General features: G+C 54.2%; 1 protein-coding gene and 1 long non-coding RNA gene across 2 annotated transcripts; both read right to left on the bottom strand.

The window, feature by feature from the left end:
* Positions 1-900: 900 nt before the first annotated feature.
* LOC135976850 (uncharacterized) lies at positions 901-2,487 on the bottom strand. Its single transcript, XR_010594141.1, has 3 exons — positions 2,377-2,487; positions 1,840-1,905; positions 901-1,131 (listed from the first exon to the last, which is right to left on the bottom strand). It is a non-coding gene; the product is annotated as an uncharacterized LOC135976850 (long non-coding RNA).
* A 13,388-nt stretch (positions 2,488-15,875) lies between these two features.
* Positions 15,876-18,404, bottom strand: LOC135976781 (SRRM2 protein homolog rsr-2-like). The gene is made up of 2 exons (XM_065574206.1): positions 17,458-18,404; positions 15,876-16,390 (listed from the first exon to the last, which is right to left on the bottom strand). The coding sequence occupies exons 1-2, from the start codon at positions 18,002-18,004 to the stop codon at positions 15,876-15,878; spliced, it is 1,062 nt and encodes a 353-aa protein (XP_065430278.1). The 5' UTR covers positions 18,005-18,404.
* Between the last annotated feature and the right edge of the window lie 3,440 nt (positions 18,405-21,844).

Raw genomic sequence — 21,844 nt, 5'->3', positions numbered from 1 at the left:
GTTACGGGGGCTGGAGGGGTCACATTGGGGGGGGCTATGGGGGGCTCCTGAGGGGTCACATTAGGGGGCTGTGAGGGGGGTTATGGTAGACTCAGGGGCAGGGACTGGGACAGGGGAATTTGCGATTTCAGGATCTTTGCAAGTTAAGCGGTGATTAGCCAGGAAAACTGGCTGCTGGTGAAAGTGACGAGGGTGCACTAACACTCTTGACCACCAGGGGGTGATGTGGCACTGCAGGCAGCAGGGGAGTCCAGGGCTGCCAGCACAGGGCTGTTCCTGGGGGTGGTGTGCACTGGTCAGACTGAGAGGTGATAGTGATGCTGGTTATTGGTCACTGCAGGGAGTCAAAGCAGGGAGGAAGCAGAGCCTCTTCCACAATCCTTGTAGTGGGAAGCCGGGGGGCGGGGGGTCCAGTGGGATAGAGCGGAGGGATGGGGGGCCTGGGAGTCATGACTCCTGGGTTCTCTCTCCGGCACTGGGAGGGAAGTGGGGTGTAGGTCACAGAACAAGGGTGACTGGGACTCTTCCATTGTGTTACCGGAATGACCATTGAGAGGTGTTATCTCAAACAAATGTCTTAAGCTCTCTGTACTTGCAGTCAGTGGCCCTGAGAGACGGGCCCTCACTTTGCAGTCAGTGCTGGCCCACTACACCAGGGTGCTGCAGGGGGTGGGGCGGGAGGGGTAGGGGCTTCAATGCACCTGTATGGCGCTAGCGGGCGCTGTGCTACAGGGGCTGGGTGGGGACTCTCCCCTGGCAGTCAGGACTGGCTCCAATGCCCCAGAGTGGCACTAGGGGGCGCTGTGGTGCAGGGAGCGGGGTCGGGCACAGCCCCACAGGAAATGGGCGACAAGCAAGTGGCACGTGAGAATAAAGACACAAACTCCATTTCTAGGCAGACACTTTATTGGGGCTGAGCAGGAGGGTTGGCATCCGCCCTCCCCGAACCCAGTCACTCGGTGCCAGGCGATTATGGCCCCAGGCTGGCTTGGATCTGCTCCCAGGCAGGGCTGGGGAGTCTCGCAGCGCCCACAGGGTGACCGGCAAAGGGGCTTATGAGGAGCAGCAGAACCCAAAGCCACCGTTCCCAGGACAGCAGTTATAGCAGAAGCGACAAACGAAATCCTGAGCCTGCTGGAAGAGATGGAGAGACTAGAGTGAGGCCTGCCCTTATCTGACCCCCGACTACCTTCTCCCAAGCCGCTTTCCCCTCCCAGAGCTGGGGATGCAACCCAGGAGTCCTGGCTCCCAGCTTACCTGAACTAACCACTAGACCACACTCTCCTCCTAGATTTTTCCCAAACTATTATTCCCATCTGATGTTGGAGGCACTTTTTGATCTGGGAGGGGAGTGGGGTCTAGTGGTTAGACCGGAGTGGGTGGGAGCAGAGGAAGGACAAGTCTGGGAATCAGGACTCCTGGGTTCTATTCCTGACTCCCAGCAATGCGTGAGCACTAAAGGGTTATGTTCTCTGCTGGATGTCAGAGTTCATGGACCGACCAACACTGCCCTCTGCTGGGCAGGAGAGATGCTTATTGGTGGGATATTACTGAAATTAACCCATACGATAGTGTCGGTGTTAAACAGTGGAATTCATTGCCACAGGATACGTTGGGGTTAACCCATGGGACTCCCTGCCACAGGGTTTCCTGAGGTTAGCCTTTTGGACTCCCTACAACTGGATATTAATTCAGTCAACGTAGGGGATGTTTTAGACATAAATCTATTGAACTTCCTGCCACAGGATATTCTTGGGGTTGGCCCATGGCACCCAGCATACCCCCCCACCCCTATCAGTCCCAGCAGTAACACAAGTGAAGCCATCTCCTGCTACTCACCGCTTCTCTCTTCACCATCACCTTGGATTCGCTTCGGTCTTCCTCTGAGTGCTGGGACTCCAAGCCCTGTCAGAGCGGGAGAGCAGGGAGTCACTAGTGCCCAACGTGTTTGTTTGACCAGCAGTCGCGGCTCCGGAGGGATCACAGGAAATCTAACGCCCGTCTCTAAAGCACGTCCTGAGCGGACTGCTGGGCTCTGTCCCCAGCTCTGGCAGTGGAGCGGGGTCTAGTGCTCAGAGCAGGGGCGCTGGAAGTCAGGACTCCTGGGTTGTATCCCCGGCTCTGGGAGGAGAGGGAAATCCACTGCATTAGAGCAGCGGTGGGTGGGGGGTCTGAGAGACAGGACTGCTGAATTTCATTCCCAGCTCTGCTGTTGCCTTACTGTGTGACCAGGAGAAACTCACTTTCCCGGGCAGTGCCTCAGTTTCCCCTCCCACCCATTACTGCATCGGAATCTCTTTGGGGCAGGGTCAGCCTCTTGCTGTGTGTCTGGGCAGCGTCTGGCATGACAGGAATGGAACAGGATCCTCCACTCACCCCAGCCAGGGACGCTCCAGGGATTCCCTCAGCGCAAAGGAGGGACACGAACAGGAGCAGGACAGCCAGCATCTGGACTCTCATCTTCTCTCAGGGTTGGGTCTTTTCTGCAATCAGCCGAGTGGAGCTGGGAGATATAGGGGCCTGTATTTATTCAGTAGCTCAGAGCCCTCCTAGCCAGTGGAGTCATTGATTGGCAGGGGAGGGGAGATTCCAGTAAGGACGGGGCTGGATGAACAGCTGTTTACCTACGATCCAGGTCCTTATGGGAAAAGGCTCTTGTGGTTACAAAATATGGGACGTTTTTACCAAAATGCTTCTGTCTCTAACCAGGTGACAACACCCTCTGCCAGTCAGTCCTGCTTCTCAGCCCCCTGCTCTGACCTGCTCGAGCCCCCAAAGTTGGGTAGAACGAGGGTTGCCAATTTTGGTTGAACGTATTCCTGGAGGTTTCATCACATGACATAATCTTTCATTAAAGCTTAATCTTCAATTCCAGGAGACATCCTGGAGGGTTGGGATCCCTAGAGAACCCAGGAGTTCTGGCTCCCAGCCCCCCCCTTCTCTGACCCATTACACCCCACTTCCCTCGCAGACCTGCTGCTGGAACCAAGATGACTTGATTCCAATTCCCTTTAACACCCTTTCACACCACTCCACAGTCTGGCCGTCTTGTTTGGAGGACACAGGCCAATATTTTTAGACTTTGGCCAGAGATTTTCACTGACTCCATGTTCAGCTGGATCAGCTTGGAAAAGATTCCCGAAGGTGCTGCTCTCCCAGACTCCAGTGCTGTGGGGACTTGTCATTAGTTATATTACAGAGGTGCCCGGATAGACCCCAACAGATCAGGGTCCCATTGGGCAGGGCACTGCCCAGACATAGTCCCTGTCCCAGCTGAGGAAACATTTTAAAACAAACAAATTCACTTCATTTCAGGTCATTCCAAAATTTCTTTTTGAAATGTCGGTTGGACTTGGGTTTTCTCTTTTGTCTGTATTTTTTCTATTTGATTTATCTCACTTCTGTCGGCTATTTCAGAACATGTCAGTAGCCGCGGGGCACAATATGCACTAGACTCTGAGATTCCAAGGCAGAAGGGACCATCGTGATCATCTCTTCTGACCTCATGTGTCACACGGGCCTGAGAACGGCCCCCAAATAATCCCGAGAGTGGTTTTTTTAGAAAGACGTCCCATCTCCAACCCCCTTGGTAAGATATTCCAGTGATTCATTATTCTCACTATTAAAACTCGGCCCCTTTCCCATCTGAATGTATCTAGCTTCATCTTCCAGCCATTGTATCATGTTACAGCTTCTCTGAGAGACTGAAGAGCTTGTTATCAAACATCTAATTCTTCCAAGACTCCTCGGAAGCCACAACAGGTGCTTATAAATGACTCTGGGCATGTCACCATGGGACAGAACAGATCACGGGACGGATTCTATTCTGAGAACATGACACAGTAGCTGAAATCGTCCATTTGTTTCACTTGATTTTGCTCATAAAATCCATTAGAGCAGCTGCTGCTCGGCGCTGCTCGGACACTCGGTCTCTCCTGTCGCTTGGAGCGGCTGCACTCTGTTCTCAGTGCGCCAGCTCGCTCCGCACTTGGGTGGGGACGGATCTCCAAGCTGGGTACCACCCATCCAGCTCACAGTGCAGATCATAGAATCATAGACTCAGAGAACATCAGGGTTGGAAGAGACCTCAGGAGGTCACCTAGGACAACCCCCTACTCAAAGCAGGACCAACCCCAACTAAATCATCCCAGCCAGGGCTTTGTCAAGCCTGACCTTAAAAACCTCTAAGGATGGAGATTCCACCACCTCCCTAGGTAACCCATTGCAGTGCTTCACCACCCTCCGAGTGAACTAGTGTTTCCTAATATCCAACCTAAACCTCCCGCACTGCAACTTGAGACCATTGCTCCTTGTTCTGTCATCTGCCACCACTGAGAACAGCCGAGCTCCATCCACTTTGAAACCCCCCTTTAGGTTGCTATCAAATCCCCCCTCACTCTTCTCTTCTGCAGACTAAACAACCCCTGTTCCCTCAGCCTTTCCTCATAAGTCATGTGCCCCAGCTCCCTAATCATTTTCGTTGCCCTCCGCAGGACTTTCTCCAATTTAGTCACATCTCTTCCATAGTGGGGGGCCCCATACTGGACACAATATCCCAGATGTGGCCTCTCCATGCCAAATAGAGGGGAATAATCACTTCCCTCGATCTGCTGGCAGTGCTCCTACTAATGTCTGGATCTGCCCAGAGTGTCTCTGTATTCTGTTGCGGTGAGCCAGTGGGGCGCTTTGACAAATGTTACCCGTGACAAATGGAAATTGCCAATTTCAAGCAGGTCTCCTTGCAGGGCTCGGATCACGTCGGGTCAACAGAGCAAATGCCGCTCAGCCACCGGGGAGTGTTGTCTAGGTCCCGGTTGGAGTGGCCAACCGCAAGATCCCGGGGATGGTATAGCAGGGGGCTGCGGGTCAGGAGTGAGGGGCTCCAGCAGAGCTGGTGGGGGCAGGGAGCTCAGGGGAGCCCCATGCCGTATGTCTCTACCTCGCAGGCAGTCAGAGACCTGAGCTAATAAAGTGGAGCTGCGGGCGCTGGATTTACACCCTCACAGGATGTGATCAGCCCCCACCGCCGACAGCACAGCAGGGCAGGGGTGTGTGGGCTCGGCCGCGCAAACCATGGTCCTGCCTTAGAGGGGACATGCAGCCCCCAGCTCTGCAGCTCTGCCAGGCGCTGACAATCCGGGCCGCTGTAACCAGACGGGGTCACACCGCGAGTAGGGCTTGTGGAGTCAGTGATTGGCAGGGGAGGAGAGATTCCAGTAAGGACCGGGCTGAATGAACAGCTGTTTACCTACGATCCACACACTTATGGGAAAAGACTCTTGTGGTTACAAAATATGGGACTTTTTTACCAAAATGCTTCCGTCTCTAACCAGGGGACAACACCCTCTGCCAGTGAGCCCTGATTCTCAGCCCCCTGCTCAGACCTGCTATACCCCCCACCCCAAAGTGGGGTAGAACGAGGGTTGCCAGTTTTGGTTGGACGTATTCCTGGAGATTTCATCACATGACATAATCTTTCATTAAAACTTAATCTTCAATTCCAGGAGACATCCTGGAGGGTTGGGATCCCTAGAGAACCAAGGAATCCTGGCTCCCAATCCGTCTGCTATGATCCATTACACCTCCCTTATCTCCCAGACCTGGTGCTGGAACCCAGGAGTCCTGACTCCAATTCCCTTTAACACCCCTTCTCACCACTCCACAGTCTGGCCTTCTTGTTTGGAGGACACAGGCCAATATTTTCAAAATTGGCCAGAGATTTTGACTGACTTCATGTTCAGCTGTATCAGCTTGGAAAAGATTCCCGGAGATGCTGCTCTCCCAGACTCCAGTGCTGTGGGGACTTGTCATTAGTTATATTACAGAGGTGCCCTGATAGACCCTGACAGATCAGGGTCCCAGTAGGCCGGGCACTGCCCAGACACAGTGAGAGACAGTCCCTGCCCCAGATGAGGAAACATTTTGAAACAAACAAATTCACTTCATTTCAGGTCATTCCAAAATTTCTCTTTGAAATGTCCGTTGGACTTGGGTTTTCTCTTCTGTGTGTATTTTTCCCGTTTGTTATATTTCAGCTCTGTCGGCTATTTCAGATCATGTCAGTAACCGTGGGGCATAATATTCACTAGTCTCTGAGATTCCAAGGCAGAAGGGACCATTGTGATCATCTGTCTGACCTCCTGTGTCACACGGGCCTGAGAACGGCCGCCAAATAATCCCTAGAGGGGATCTTTTAGAAAGACGTCCCATAGTGATTTATACATTGCCAGTGATGGAGAACCCACCCCCCACCCCCGCCCTGCTTGGTACGCTATTCCAGTGATTCATTATCCTCACTGTTAAAAATCTGCACCTTTCCCAGCTGAATGTATCTAGCTTCATCTTCCAGCCATTGCATCATGTTACAGCTTGTCTGAGAGATTGAAGAGCTCGTTATCAAACATCTAATTCTTCCAAGATTCCTCGCAGGCTACAACAGGTGCTTATAAACAACTCTGGGCTTGTCAACATGGGACAGAGCAGAGCACAGGACGGATTCTATTCTATGAACACAACACAGTAGCTGAAATCGTCCATTCGTTTTATTTGATTTTGTTCCTGAACTCCTTCAGGGCAGCTGCTGCTCGGCGGAGATGGGACACCCGGCCTTTCCTGTCGCTTGCAGCGGCCGCATTCTGTTCTCAGCGCGCCAGCTCGCTCTGTGCTCGGGTGGGGACGGCTCTCGAGCGGGGAACCACCCCCCTGCCCGGAGTGTATCCTGCTCATGTTGCAGTGAAGAGTGGGGTAAGTTGACACAGATTCCCCATGACATGGAAATTCCCAGTTTCAAACAGGGCTCAGATCCTGTTGGGTCTGCAGGGCAAATGCCGCTCAGCCACCGGCGAGTGTAGTCTAGGTCCCAGTTCGAGTGGCTGGCCGTGAGATCCCAGGGCTGAGCTAGCAGGGGGCTGCGGGTCGGCAGTGAGGGGCTCCGGCAGAGCTGGTGGGGGCGGGGACTGTAGAGGAGCCCATGTCGAATGTCTCTACCTCGCAGGCTGTCAGAGACCTGAGCTAATAAAGCGGAGCTGTGGGCAGGATGTGATCAGCCCCCACCGCAGACAGCACAGCAGGGCAGGGGCGTGTGGGCTCGGCAGCGCAAACCAGGGTCCTGCCTTAGAGGGGACGTGCAGCCCCCAGCTCTGCGGCTCTTCCAGGCACTGACAATCCCTATGATACCAGAGGGGTCACGCTGCGAAGAGGGCTTGCCCCACTCTTTCTTGGCCAGCAACCGCCAGGGATCCTGAATCCAGAGGTAGAGAACCCAGGAGTCCTGACTCCCAGCCCCACCCGCACTAGATCCCACTCCCCTCCCAGAGCTGGGGCTAGGCCAGACTCTCAGCCCCGCCCTGGCACCCCATGTGGGGCATTCCCAGATTTGCAGCCCCAGAGCCGGGATCTCAGCCTCTTACTGGAACATGCCTGGTTAACGATTAACCCCTGAATCCGCCTGGGAGCCAGGCATGGGCCAGGGGGCTGGATCTTTGCTCTCTGCCCCTCACCCACTCCCCGCAGGGTGTCAGAGAAGTGGGGCCACCTGGCCTTTGAATTTGGGGGTGTCTGGGGATCGGGGACATTTTTAATCCAAAGCTAAAGGGGCAAATCCCCCCCCCCCGGCTGGGCTGATGGGAATGTGGAACACCCTTTAAGACACTCCATGCTCTGGCTTTCTTGTTAGCAGGGCACAAAGCAACATTTTCAGATGTTTGTCGCAGATTTTGACTAACTCCATGTTTAGCTGTATCAGCTTGGAAAAGATTCCCGGAGGTGCTGCTCGCCCAGACTCCAGTGCTGCGGGACTTGTCGTTAGTTATATTACAGGGGTGCCCAGATAGACCCCGACAGATCAGGGTCCCATTGTGCTAGTCTCTGCACAGACACAGCCCGAGACAGTCGCTCTTTCAGACACGTCTCCTCTCAGGGATCGGATTCTGTCGGGTCTGCAGAGGAAATGCTGCTCATTCCCAAGGAGTGTCGTCTAGGCCTCGCGAGTTCCCCCTGGGGGAGGTGGTGGCTCAGAGACGGCTGCAGTCAGGGAAGGGTCTAGGTGCAGCTGGCCCTGGTCTGCCCCTGTCCTCTCCCCTGCCCGTGTCTCATGCTCACACTGAAGGGGCTGTGCTGAGCTCGCTATCTCTGAGTGAATCTAGGCCGCCCGGCGCTGTGACAGCTCGGCCCGGGGTCTGGCTGATAAACAGCCCCAGCCCACAGCCCTGCGGTGCGATTCCCCGGCCCCGTCGGCCCGGAGCTCGGCCACAGACTGACACAGTTATTGAAATGCTGAGCAGCGTCTTCGCCTGCAGTGCAGGACCGGTGCGGGGCCTTGGAGCGCACGGCAGTGACTGAGCTCAGGGCCACCTGCCAGGCATGCTCAGATTTCAAGGGCTGCTTCTGTGTGTTAGGGGGTTAACCCACAGAACTCCCTGCCACTGGGTACTAGAGGGGTTAGCACGTAGGACTTCGTTCCAGTGAGTATTACCAGGGTTAAGCTGTGGGACTCCTTCCCAGTACATTTTGGTGCTGTTAAATCGCAGGACTATCTTTCCTAGGGTATTAGTGGTATTAACCTGTGTGCCAGTATGTACTGATGCTGTTAACCGGTGGGATCCTCCTCCACTGGGTATTAATGGGTTAACTCATGTGACTCCCTGACACTGGATATTTTTAGTGCTAACCTGTTGGAGTTCCTGCTGCTGTGTATCAGTGGGATTAACTCCCGAACTTCCTGTCACTGGATAGTAGCAGGGTTAACCTGTGGAACTCCCCCCCACCCCGGGAGTTAGTTGGGGTACCCCACGACTCTGACTCATGCCATGAACAAAAGTGATATCACAGCCTGCTCCCATTCCACAGCCAGCATAGACGGGGGTGAGGGGAATTCACCCCTTTAGCTTTGGATTAAAAACAGCCCAGATCCCCAGACACCCCTAAATTCAAAAGCCAGGTGGCCCCACTTCAATTCTGGCCGCAGTATGATGAATGCAGTGATATTGCTGAATATTTCATCACCTTTGAGAGACTGTGCACTCTCCATGCGATTCCTGAAGATCAAAAATGACTACTTGAGTTGCAAAATTGACTGGGAGAGCTCTGGACATATTCAATAAGATGCCTATTGCTAATGCTTCAAACTATGGTAAATTTAAGGAACTGGTTTTGAAACAGTTTCAGATTACACCTGCAACCTACATGGTTAAATTGAGGAGTCTTAAGAGGGGATCTGGATTAAGTAATGTGGCCTATTGAAATGAAATGAGAGATTTCTTAGACAACTGGGTGATGGGAAAAGGCATTACAAGCTTTGAAGTACTGTGTGATTTGGTTACTCAGGAACGGTTCCTGAATATGTGCAGTGGTGATGTAAAACAGTATTTGTGGGAGAAAAAGGTGGGCGCAGTGGGGGAATTAGCTGAGTTTGCAGACTCTTACGAGCAGTCACAAGCTGCAATTAAACAGAAACCACTGGCAGAGGGAAACCACTTGTCCCAAGTCTCCTGTACAAGCAGAGGAGCCCAAGAGGTGCTCTCATTGTAAGTCCACTGAGCAGCTGAGAACTAAATGTCCAAGGCTAGGTGGGAACAGGCTGCAGGTAACACATGAAGCTGCTGCTTCTCAGAGCACAGGGGTATCCCGGGCTACTGCCTCTTTCCACACAGGATTTGTAAAGGGTGCTTCTACACAGCCAAGCAGGGAGCATATGCATGCTGTTAAGTGTCATGGCAAAGTGCTCCAAGTATGGAGAGACACTTGCGCAGAAATTTCTGTGCGCAGGAGGGACCTGATCCAGGAGAAGGATTTGTTACCAGGAAAAATGGCAGAATTAGATCAGCTGGGAGGTTACAAAGTCCTTGCACCTTTAGCTGAGGAACACATGGACACTGGTGATTTGCAGGCTGAACTGACTGTTGCAGCAGTGGCACACATTTTTGCACCGCTTCTACTGGGGAATGATTTTTTTGATGTGGCAGAATCTGCCCCAGGGTTTGTTATCAGCAAGAAGGAATCTTGTCCTGAACATCCCAGAGGGGAGGGTAAAGTCACAAGTGCTGCTGGGGGAACAGGAGAGTGTTTCTTTAATTCCTCGGTAGCAGCAATGATGGTGGTAACCAGTTCCTACAGCCCTGGGGCTCAAGGCAGGTCCCTGCAGGAAGGGCTGGATAGAGCCAGCTCCTGTCCTGTGATCATCTCCTTGGAGGAGGGGGAATGTTCCTCCTTGTAACAGGGAGGCCGTCCCAGCTGCTGACTGCCAGGAAGTTGCAGGTCAGCATGGGACAGATCGTGCCCTGGGGTGCACAGAGACATGTATCCCAGAGATGGAAGCTGGGGTCCTGGTGACCACTGTGGTGGGAAGAGACCCCAAGGGCACTGTACCTGGAAGCAAGCCCAACCTGAGTGAAAGGGGGAGATTTTGCTGGTCAGTGAAGGGTCTGTCATACCTGGTAACTCTGAGCCCACAGCTGGATCAGGGCCACCTGACCTTTTGGGGGACACAGGGGTGTCTGCCTAAGAGGGAAGCCCAGAGAGGAAAGTCCAGACGGAAGGTGAGGGGAACAGGAGGGTCTGCCCACCTTTTCTAGGGAGGCTTTTCCTCAGAAGGACAGTGAAGGATCTGCATTTAAATGCCAGACCCCTCACCTGTGGGTCAGGTTTTAAGGGAAGACTGGGGGTCACATCTCCTGGAGGGGAGAGTTCTCTCAGCTGCCCTTTTGGGAACAGAGAGTGGAGTAACTGGGGGAATAGGAGAGGGGATTTTACTGATCCAAAGCACTCCATTAAAAATGTTGTTCCTGCTACGCTTGTAAAAGATAACACTGTCTCTTCAGGGCTGAGGGAAGAAAAACTTTGCATTTGGGAAGCTTCACAAGGGAGTGGGGTCCAACCCAAAGAAATTCCAGAGGGAGGGGCCGATGGCAGGCATGGTTGCGGTGCACCCTTTCCTCACCAAAACCTCAAACACATGCCTGAATTGAGAGCCTTCTCCAGAAAGGCAGGAGAATTTGTGTCTGAGCCCCGTCATGGTACACAAAGAGATTAAAAAATGCAGTGGACAGTGTGCAAGCCAGGCTGTGTGAACGGAATCTGTCCATCATAGAATGGCTGTCAAGACAAAGGAGTTAATACTGCAGAAAGGTCGCGGGGCCATGTGCCACATGTTACTGTAGCGAGGCAGTGGGATAACCCACAGCCCCGCTGACGGACGAGCCTCCCCTAGCAGCAATGTGGGCAGAGCCAGTGGGTCCTGCGCCCGTCCCCCTGAGGTCATGGCGCAGGACAGGAAGTAGAAAAGCCCCGCTGCAAAGCTCAGTTGAAAGCCACCTGCCGGAGAGGCCAGATGTCTGTGGCCTAGCTCCGGGTCGGGGAACACCGCCAGGCTGCGGCCGACCCAAGGTCTAGCTGGGCCTCCTGAGCCTACCCCTAGCCAGCTACTCCAAGGAGGAGCTGTGCCTACTCCTCGCCAGATACCCCGAGGAGCAGCCGACCCTCCCCTTCGCTAGTTACCCAGAGGAACCGATGGTGCTGGAAACCACCGAGGACGCCTGCCAAACCCAGGTACCTTTCGAGGTGGAGTCCGGAAGTAGCCCGGGGGCAGAAGACCCTGACCTGGCCTGGCTGCAGCAGGACCAGAACCAATGTCAGCGTGTTGCAGTCGGGATCCCAACTGACACAGCAGCGAGTCTTCTCCCGCTGCTAGGGCCCCGGACTGGGAAGCAGTGGAGCGGGTGGGCCTGCGTCCCCCCTGCCACTCCACTCACGAGTGGCCGTCTCCGCCTCGCACCAGACGCTCAGAAGCCTGAGCTCCTGACTGTGTGTTTGCTGCCCTGCTCTGACCTAGGACCAGGGCTCACATTGAAATACTGGCTCAGCCCCTGCCTAAGGGCCCGAGCTCCTGACTGTTTGCTGTCCCGCCCTGACCCAGGGCTCGGGCCCAGAGTGAACTATTGCGATGTGGTGGGATACCCCACAGCCCCGCTGAGGGCCGAGCCTTGGCCGAGCCCTTCTACACGTGGTACCAGAAGTGGGGACTCTTGCCCAGGATGTGGGCATGAGCCCTAGACCCCTGTGAGAAAGGGTCTGGGGGGGGAACAGTTCCCCATCGGAGACATGGATTGATCCAAACTTTTTACGCTCCTGGCGGTGAATCAGGAGCGACAACAGGCGGCCCAGCTCCAGCAGCAGCAGCAGCTCCTCCAGCAGCTGGGGGCACAGCAGCAGCAGCTGATTTGGGACCTGACCGTGCAGGACCGAGAGTTCCAGCAGCAATGCTTGCAACAGCTGGTGACAGCCCTGCCTCGCCCCGCGTAGCCACAGCCAGGAGACATGGCCGGGTCACCCCGCCCCACCCCGCCCGTGCAACTGACTAAGATGGCACTGCAGGATGACCCCGAAGCCTTTTTGGTGACTTTTGAAAGGGTGGCACATGTCGCAGAGTGGACACCGGAACAATGGGCCACACTTCTGGCCCTATATTTGACGGGGACGGGCCAAACTGTGTACCGGGCTCTATCCACGGAGGAAGCCCGGGACTATGCCCGGGTAAAGGCGATGATTCTAGATGCCTTAGACATCAGCCCGGACACCTTCCGGCAGAGGTTCCGGAGTCTGTCCTACACCCCGGGCGCCCAACCCCGGTTGGTGGCCCAGGAGCTGAGGGACCTGTGCAAGCGGTGGCTGCAGCCCGACAGGCGGAACCCCAAGGAGCTCACTGAGCAAGTCATCCTGTAACAGTTCGTCCATATCCTCCCATCTCAGGGTAGGGCTTGGGTCGTCCGTCATCGGCCTCCAACGGTAACTGCCACCGTCGCCCACATGGAAGATTACCTTGCGGCGGAGGCCCCGATCGGACCGGCTACTCGGGGCCACCCGCCAGGTCTCGAGCGCCCCAACCTTGAGAGGAAGGCGAGCGCCCGGGTTGAACTGTGAAATCCTCCACAGAGCCACGAGCCCCATTATAGACGTCCTGTGGGACCTGTTCGCGCTGGCCCGGAGAGCGAGAGTGGCCGGATCCCCCCAAGTCCCCCCACGGGAACAGGGGAGAGGCCCCGCCCGGACGACCAGAACTCGGGCTCTGAGTCTTCTGTGGGAAACATGGACACCTGCAGCTGGACTGCACAGAGATGGCTTGTAGCTTTGGGCACGTTTGCACAGGGGAGAACCGTGCCGGACCACCGCAGGCCACCAAGGTCACCGTGCCCGTAGTTGTCGGGGAATGCCGGACGCGGGCCCTGGTTGACTGTAGCTGTGGCCAGACCCTAGTCCGCCAAAGCTTAGGCCTCCAGGCGGACCCCCGCCTGGGAACCATCCAGTTGCAGTGCATCTACGGCGATGTCCGGCCTTACTCCAGTGCCCGAGTCCAACTAACTGTGGATGGGGTCACGCGGACGATGGTGTTTGGCCTGGCCCCGCTACTTGCCTACCCCATGATACTGGGACAGGACTGGCCAGAGTTCTCTGGAGTCCTTCATTCAAATTCCGAGGAAAGCCCCGACGTCACCCCAGCATTGGAGGGGGACTGCCGCTAGGACCCCACCGAGGAGGCGGAAGAACCGGACCTTATTAGACAGGAAGGAGCACCCGAGGACCCCCCACCTGCTGATGACCCCAGGGTCGACACTGACTTCTGCCGGGACCAAAGGGGAGACCCTACACTTAGTCAGGCATATGAGCAGCTGGCGGCCATGGATGGCGCTCTGATCGATCCAGTCCGAGCCCAGGTCTGGCCCCATTTCAAGCTACGCCACAACCGCCTCTATCGGGTGGACCGAAATTCCCGCACCGGAGAGGTCCAGACCCAACTGCCGATGCAGTGGTGCCTCCTACGCGCGGTGATGAAACTCGCCCATCATGTCCCAGCTGCAGGGCACCTGGGTCAGGAAAAGACCCTTGCCCGAATTCTGACCCCATTCTTCTGGCCCGGGGTGCACCAGGAGGTATGGGAGTGTAACCCTTCTGCCCATCTAAGGGTATGTCTACACTACGGGATTAATCCGAATTTATATAATTCGGATTTGAAAAACAGATTGTATAAAGTCGAAATGTATGCGGCCACACTAAGCACATTAATTCGGTGGTGTGCGTCCAAGTACCGGGGCTAGCGTCGATTTCTGCACCGTTGCACTGTGGGTAGCTATCCCATAGCTATCCCATAGTTCCCGCAGTCTCCCGCGCCCATTGGGATTGTGGGTTAAGGTCCCAGTGCCTGATGGGACAAAAAACATCGTCGCAGGTGGTTCTGGGTACAGCCTCACCTCCTCCTTCCCTCCTCCCTCCCTGCATGAAAGCAATGGACGGCAGACAACCATTTTCGCGCCTTTTTTCCTGGGTGGGTGAACACTGCAGACTCCATACCACGGCAAGCATGGAGCCCGCTGAGCTCAAGCCAGCAGTCATGAACATTGTAAACACCTCGCGCGTTCTCGTGGAGTTTATGCTCAGCCAGGACCAGAAAAACTAGGCGAGGAGGCAGCGGCGGCGGCAGCGCAGCGACAAGCATGATGAGGACATGGACACGGACACGGATACAGAATTCTGTGAAATCACGGGCCCCGGTGCTTTGGAGATCATGTTGTTAATGGGGCAGATTCTATCCATGGAACGCCGATTCTGGGCAAGGGAAACAAGCACAGACTGGTGGGACCGCATAGTGTTGCAGGTGTGGGACGATTCCCAGTGGCTGCGGAACTTTCGCATGCGTAAGGGCACTTTCATGGAACTTTGTGACTTGCTGTCCCCTGCCCTGAAACGCCAGAATACCAAGATGAGAGCAGCCCTCACAGTTGAGAAGCGCGTGGCGATAGCCCTGTGGAAGCTTGCAACGCCAGACAGCTACCGGTCAGTCGGGAATCAATTTGGAGTGGGCAAATCTACTGTGGGGGCTGCTGTGATGCAAGTAGCCAAAGCAATCACTCAGGTGCTGCTACGAAAGTTAGTGACTCTGGGAAATGTGCAGGCTATAGTGGATGGTTTTGCTGCAATGGGATTCCCTAACTGTGGTGGGGCGATAGACGGAACCCATATCCCTATCTTGGCACCGGAGCACCAAGCCACCGAGTACATAAACCGCAAGGGGTACTTTTCAATGGTGCTGCAAGCACTAGTGGATCACAAGGGACGTTTCACTAACATCAACGCGGGCTGGGCGGGAAGGGTTCATGACGCTCGCGTCTTCAGGAACACTACTCTGTTTAAAGGGCTGCAGCAAGGGACTTACTTTCCGGACCAGAAAATAACCGTTGGGGATGTTGAAATGCCAATAGTTATTCTTGGGGACCCCGCCTACCCCTTAATGCCATGGCTCATGAAGCCGTACACAGGCAGCCTGGACAGGAGTCAGGAGCTGTTTAACTACAGGCTAAGCAAGTGCAGAATGGTGGTAGAATGTGCATTTGGCCATTTAAAAGGTCGCTGGCGATCATTATTGACTCGCTCTGACCTCAGCCAAAGAAATCTCCCCATTGTTATTTCTGCTTGCTGTGTGCTCCACAATCTCTGTGAAAGTAAGGGGGAGACCTTTATGGCGGGGTGGGAGGCTGAGACAAATCGCCTGGCTGCTGATTACGTGCAGCCAGACACCAGGGCGATTAGAAGAGCACACCAGGAAGCGCTGTGCATCAGAGAAGCTTTAAAAACCAGTTTCATGACTGGCCAGGCTACAGTGTGAAATATCTGTTTGTTTCTCCTTCATGAAAACCCGTCCCCTTTATTGACTCATTTTCTGTAAGGAACCCACCCTCCCCCTTCCCCCAGCTTTCTTTCAAACCAAATAAAGTCACTATCATTTAAAAATCATTTATTCTTTATTAATAGATTAGAAAAAGAGGGAGGGAACCCGGGTGGTATTTGGGAGGAGGATTGCTGGGAAGGAAAAAGCCACAAAGAAAAGGTTAAAAAAATGACAGCCTTTTGCTTGGGCTGTCTACTGGGGTGGAATGGGAAGGTGTACGGAGCCTCCCCCCCCGTGTTCTTACACGTCTGGGTGAGGAGGATACGGAACATGGGGAAGGGGGAGGGTGGAACAGGGGCTGAAGCGGCAGTCTGTTTTCCAGCAGCCGTTCCTGAAGCTCCACCAGACGCCGGAGCATGTCTGTTTGCTCACGCAGCAGCCCCAGCGTTGCATCCTTGCTCCTCTGGTCTTCCTGCCGCCACCTCTCATCTCGAGCGTCCCTCCTGTCCTCACGTTGGTCCCTCCTGTCCTCACGTTGGTCCCTCCTGTCCTCACGTTCACTGGCTTCTTTCCTATACTTAAAAACTGTTTCCTTCCACTCATTCAGATTAGCTCTGTCACTGCGGCTGGATTCCATAATTTCAGAAAACATCTCGTCTCGCGTTCTCTTCTTACGACGCCTTATCTGTGATAACCTTCGGGATGGAGGAGGGATGCTTGAGGAATTTGCAGCTGCTGTAGGGAGGGGAAAAAAGAGAGAATTGTTTAAAAAGCTACATTTTGCAGAACAATGCTTATACTCTTTCACGGTGACCAACACTATTCACATTACATAGCACATGTGATTTCTGTGCAAGGTCGCATTTTGCCTCTTAATGCTGAGTGCCTGTGGCTTTGCTGCTAGAGATCACAGGTCTGGGCAACAGAATTCGGCTTGCATGCGGCCATGGTAAGCCATTGTTTTACAGCTTCTGTGCCCTCCTTTCCCACATACCAAGCATAGCCTGTAGAGTGCTGCGGTTTTTCTGTTAACATTCAGCAGCAGCAGCTGAAAACAAACTAACCACCCCCCCTCTCGCCATGAATTCTCTGGGATGATCGCTGTACCCCTCCCCCCCACCACGTGGCTGGTATCAGGGAAGATCCCTGCAGGCACCAAACTAACCACCCCCCCCCGCCGCCCCCCTCCTGCCATGAATTCTCTGGGATGATCACGGTACCCCTCCCCCCACCGCGTGGCTGGTAACAGGGAAGTTCCCTGCTAGCCAAACGTGAAAAACTCAGGGCCAATTTCCCATCTGCGCTTGGCTAACTGCAGGGAAGGATTTATTTTCCGCCACAGGCAAACAGCCCAGTAGGAACGGCCACCTCTGTCCCCTTAATTAAGTTCCCGTATTTCAACCAGGTTACCAGGAGTGATATCACTCTCCTGAGGATTACACAACAAGATAAAGAACGGATGTTGCTTGAATGCCAGCAAACACCGGGACCATACGCTGCCAGGCTTTGTCAGGCAATGATACCAGATTACTTGCTGCAAGCATGGCGTGGTCAAGTGTCCTACCATGGAGGAGGGAATAAGGATGCACTGCCCAGAAACCTTCTGGCAAGGCTTTCGGAGTACCTCCAGGAGAGCTTCATGGAGATGTCCCTGGAGGATTTCCGCTCCATCCCCAGACACGTTAACAGACTTTTCCAGTAGCTGAACTGACCGCGAATGCATCCCAAGTCCTCAGGGCAAAGTAATCATTAAAAACCGTTTGCTTTTAAAACAAGTTTTATATTTTAAAAGGTAAACTCACCTGAGGTCCCTTCCATGGGGTCAGAGTCTTGGGTACTGGCTTGGGAGGCTTGGGAGGGTACTTCAGTCAGGGTGAGAAAAAGATCCTGGCTGTTGGGGAGAACGGAGTGCTGTGTGCTCTCTGCAAGCTCATCCTCATCCTCATCCTCCTCCTCTCCCCCATCGGCAGAATCCTCAGGTGTCGCTGATGAGACTATCCCCGACCCAGAATCCACGATCACAGGTGGGGTAGTGGTGGCAGCCCCCCCTAGAATTGCATGCAGCTCGGTGTAGAAGCGGCATGTCCACGGCTCTGACCCGGAGCGACTGTTTGCCTCCTTTGTTTTTTTATACGCTTGTCTGAGCTCCTTGACTTTCACGCGGCACTGCTCAGAGTCCCTATTGTGGCCTCTCTCCATCATGCCCTTGGAGATTTTTTCAAAAGTTTTTGCATTTCGTCTTTTAGAACGAAGTTCTGCAAGCACTGAATCCTCTCCCCATACAGCGATCAGATCCAGTACCTCCCTCACGGTCCATGCTGGTGCTCTTTTTCGATTATCAGCCTGCATGGTTACCTGTGCTGATGAGCTATCTGTGGTTACCTGTGCTCTCCACGCTGGGCAAACAGGAAATGAAATTCAAATGTTCGCGGGGCTTTTCCTGTCTACCTGGCCAGTGCATCCGAGTTTAGATTGCTGTCCAGAGCGGTCACAATGATGCACTGTGGGATAGCTCCCGGAGGCCAATACCATCGAATTGCGGCCACACTATCCCTAATTCGAAATGTTAAAATCGATTTTGGCGCTACTCCGCTCGTCGGGGTGGAGTACAGAAATCGATTTAAAGGGCCCTTTACATCGAAATAAATAGCGTCGTTGTGAGGACGGTTACAGGGTAAATTCGAATTAAAGCTGATAAATCCGAATTAAAGTCGTAGTGTAGACCAGGCCTAAGTTGGCAGCAACAAGGGCCGGGTTCTGTATCTAGGGGTTCCGTTTCAATAACGCAATGCAAAACCGGCTCGAGCCCCCACCCAGTGACCTGGGACAATTACATACCACCCCCTGGGTGCCTCTAAGAGGCAATACTTCCCTTCTCGCAAGCACGGAGTCTGAGTGTAACAGAAAATGTTTAATAACATGAGGTAAACGACATCAGCATTAAATTGGAAAAACACCACAAACAGGATTCATAACACAAACCATGAGCAAAAAAAACCCACCCCAGCAAATTGGGCTGTGTCCTTTCCCGTTGGTTCTTGAAACCAGCAACCCAAAGATCACCAAAGTCCCAAAAGTCCGACAACGCCAAAGTCTCTTGGGTCCAGCAACCCAAGAATCACCAAAGTCCCAAAAGTCCAACAACCCCAAAGTCTCTTGGGTCCAGCAACCCAAGAATCACCAAAGTCCCAAAAGTCCAACAACCCCCCAAAGTCTCTGTCCCTGGTCAATGCAGCCCCAGAGTTCAAAGGGGGGGGGCGCGCAGGGTGTTAAGGGGCACCTTATGTGATCCAAGGCCGACTGGCTGCCTCTCTGTGGGGTTCCGCCGCAGCCTTCACCACGAGCCGCTCCACTCCACCAGCTGTCCCATGAGCCGCTCCTGCCATCCACGAACTGCTCTGGCAGCTGCTCCGCTCTGCTCCGCTCACCGACCTGTGAGCCGCTCAGCTCCGCTCCACTTCAGCTGTCCCTCGGGCCGCTCCCACAAGGCTCCGCTCTGCTCACTGACCTGTGAGCCGCTCAGCTCCGCTCCAACCGTCCCCAGGAGGCTCCACTCTGCTAGCTGCTTCGCCAGCCGCTTAGCAACACAGCCTCAGTGATCTCAGCTTTTGGTAACTTTAGCTCTTTTGTGATTGCAGCTCTTAGCAATGTCAGCTCATAGTAGGGGAACCCCAGTGCTAGTGCATGATTGGCCCAAAGTGAATTCAGCTCAGCACCCTGTAACTAGATTCCTAATGGAATCAAAGTTAGCTCTGATATTCAACAGTGGAGAGAGGAGATAGTGCAATTGGTGTTTCAAACTCTCAGAAGGGGCCCATACCACAAGGTACAAATACCTGTCCCCGTCTTCTCTCCCTTCACTGGGTTTTGTAACCCATGCCCCTTGTCAAGCAAGTGCTACTTAGGTAATGGTGAAGGACTCACTCAGTCCTTCTGTCATACAACAGTTCCACTGGCCTTGATTCACAGAATCAGGGTAACAAAACTTTATTCTCCCTGCCCCAATAACAGAGAAACTGGGGATCCCACACCAGCCGAAGTAACCATTTTCAGTTGCTGTTGTTTCATGCCAGGCAAGTGGGTGTGCCTATGAAAACAAGATCAGCCCCTGGAGTTCTTTTCCACCCTCGCCATAATTCCCCACCAGATGTCAGGGTAGAGCTCATCCTGACTCGGCTTACGGGGAATAACAGAAGAAATCCCCAAGTTCTTCTCTTCTCTCCCAGCCCAGCTCCCTTTTTACCAGAACAAATTGTCTCCCATTTCCCAACCAGCAGGCATTTGAGCCCAGTTCCTTTCAGGACATCATTTTCATTTCACTGCTCATCCTGACTCTGCTTACAGGAGTATTGTAGTTCCTGTCCGGAGTGTCAGCTGGCTGCTCTCCCACAGACGGCCCTGGTCCCCCTGATCCCCATACCCATTGTGGAAATGCCGTTTGAGCGAGTGGCCATGGCTTTGGTGGGACCTCTCCAGGGAAGCAGGGCAGGGTTTCTGTACATCCTAGTCATCGTGGAATATGCTACCCGTTTTCCTGAAGCCATCCCGCTCTGGAGCATCACCGCCAGGGCCATCGCTGAGGAGCTCGTCAAGGTCTTTGCCCGCATAGGCTTGCCTCAGGAGATCCTTACTGACCAGGGCACCAACTTCACCTCCAGGCTGCTGCGGGGATCCTCCTGGGGATTAAGCAACTACGCACCTCCATTTACCACCCGCAAACCGATGGCCTGGTCGAACGGTTCAACCGTACCTTGAAAACCATGCTGCGGAAGTTTTCCCCAGAGGACCTGTGCCGATGGGATCAGATGCTCCCGCCTCTGCTCCTGGCCGTCCGTGAGGTAACCCAATCCTCCACGAAATTTTCCCCCTTTGAGCTCTTATATGGCTGTCGTCCGAGGGGGCTGCTGGACCTCATGAGGGAGATGTGGGAGCAAGCCCCGTCACCAGCCCAGGGCCTTCTGCAGTATGTCCTCCAGCTTCAGGGACGTCTCACACAAGCAGGAGCTCTAGCTTGGGAGAATTTGAAGGCAGCTCAGGAAGCTCAAGCCCAAACGTATAAGTGGGAGGCCCGAGTCCGTAAGTTCGAACCCGGCGACCGGTTCTGCTCCTCCTGCCCTCCAGTGAGTCAAAACTACTGGCCCAGTGGCAGGGGCCATATGCGGTGGTTTGGAAGGTCGGGCCAGTCACCTATGAGATTAAGCAGCCGGACCAGCGAAAAGGAGCCCAGCGATACCGTATTAACCTCCTGAAGCCCTGGCGAGTACGAGAAGGCCTTCTAATTAATCCCTGCCCCCCTGAGCTAGGACCCCGCGTAACCCTGACCGAGGACTCCACAATGCCTCATCTCGGAGAATCCCTGACTGAGGAGCAACGAAAGCAGACCGGATGCCTCCTGCAGGCATTCCCCAGAACGTTCACTGCCCAGCCGGGTTACACGACCCTCATTTACCATACCATCCAGATGAAGCCGGGGGTGGTTATCCGGGAATCAAATAGGCCCCTGCCACATCATATGCAGCAGATCATAGAGGAGGAAGTCCCGGGCGATTTTGGCACTGGGGGTTATCGAACCATCACAAAGCGAATGGCGCAGCCCGGTAGTCCTGGTTCCCAAGCCGGATGGGATGCCAGCGCTTCTGTATTGATTTCCACCTTGTCAATTCCATTTTGAAATTCGATGCATATCCAATGCCCCGGTTCAATGAACTGCTGGACCGCTTAGGCAAGGTCCGCTTTCTCACTACCCTCGATCTGAGCAATGGATACTGGCAGATCCCCCTTGACCACACCTCTCAGGAAAAGACCGCATTTGCCACCCCCACAGGCCTCTACCAGTTCAATCGAATGCCCTTCGGGCTCCATGGTGCCCCAGCAACGTTCCAGCGGCTGATGGACCGCCTTCTTCAACCTCATCGAGAGTACGCGGCCGCATACCTGGATGACATAGTTATTTACAGCTGCCGTTGGGAGAACCACCTGGAACGGGTAGCGGCCATCCTGAGGTCCCTGCGGGCAGCGGGATTAACAGCCAATCCAAAAAAATGCCGTATCGGGTGGCAGGAGACCACCTACCTTGGGTACGCTATCGGGAGGGGACAAGTGAGACCTCTCGTCGGAAAGGTTCAGGCCCTAGCAGCATGCCCACCACCCACCACAAAGAGCCAAGTCCACCAGTTCCTCGGATTGGTG

Source organism: Chrysemys picta, chromosome 20 (genome assembly GCF_011386835.1).
Source record: "Chrysemys picta bellii isolate R12L10 chromosome 20, ASM1138683v2, whole genome shotgun sequence".
In the NCBI taxonomy this organism is placed as follows: Eukaryota; Metazoa; Chordata; order Testudines; family Emydidae; genus Chrysemys; species Chrysemys picta.
This window is presented reverse-complemented; position numbering and strand designations above follow the sequence as displayed.

Bases quoted from the DNA above. Each gene is read 5' to 3' on its own strand.
- LOC135976781 (XM_065574206.1), bottom strand. From the start codon at position 18,004: ATGCAGGCTGATAATCGAAAAAGAGCACCAGCATGGACCGTGAGGGAG. The intron at 16,391-17,457 runs GTGAGTTTACCT...CCCTCCCTACAG, and splicing joins CCCCATGGAAGGGACCTCAG to CAGCTGCAAATTCCTCAAGC.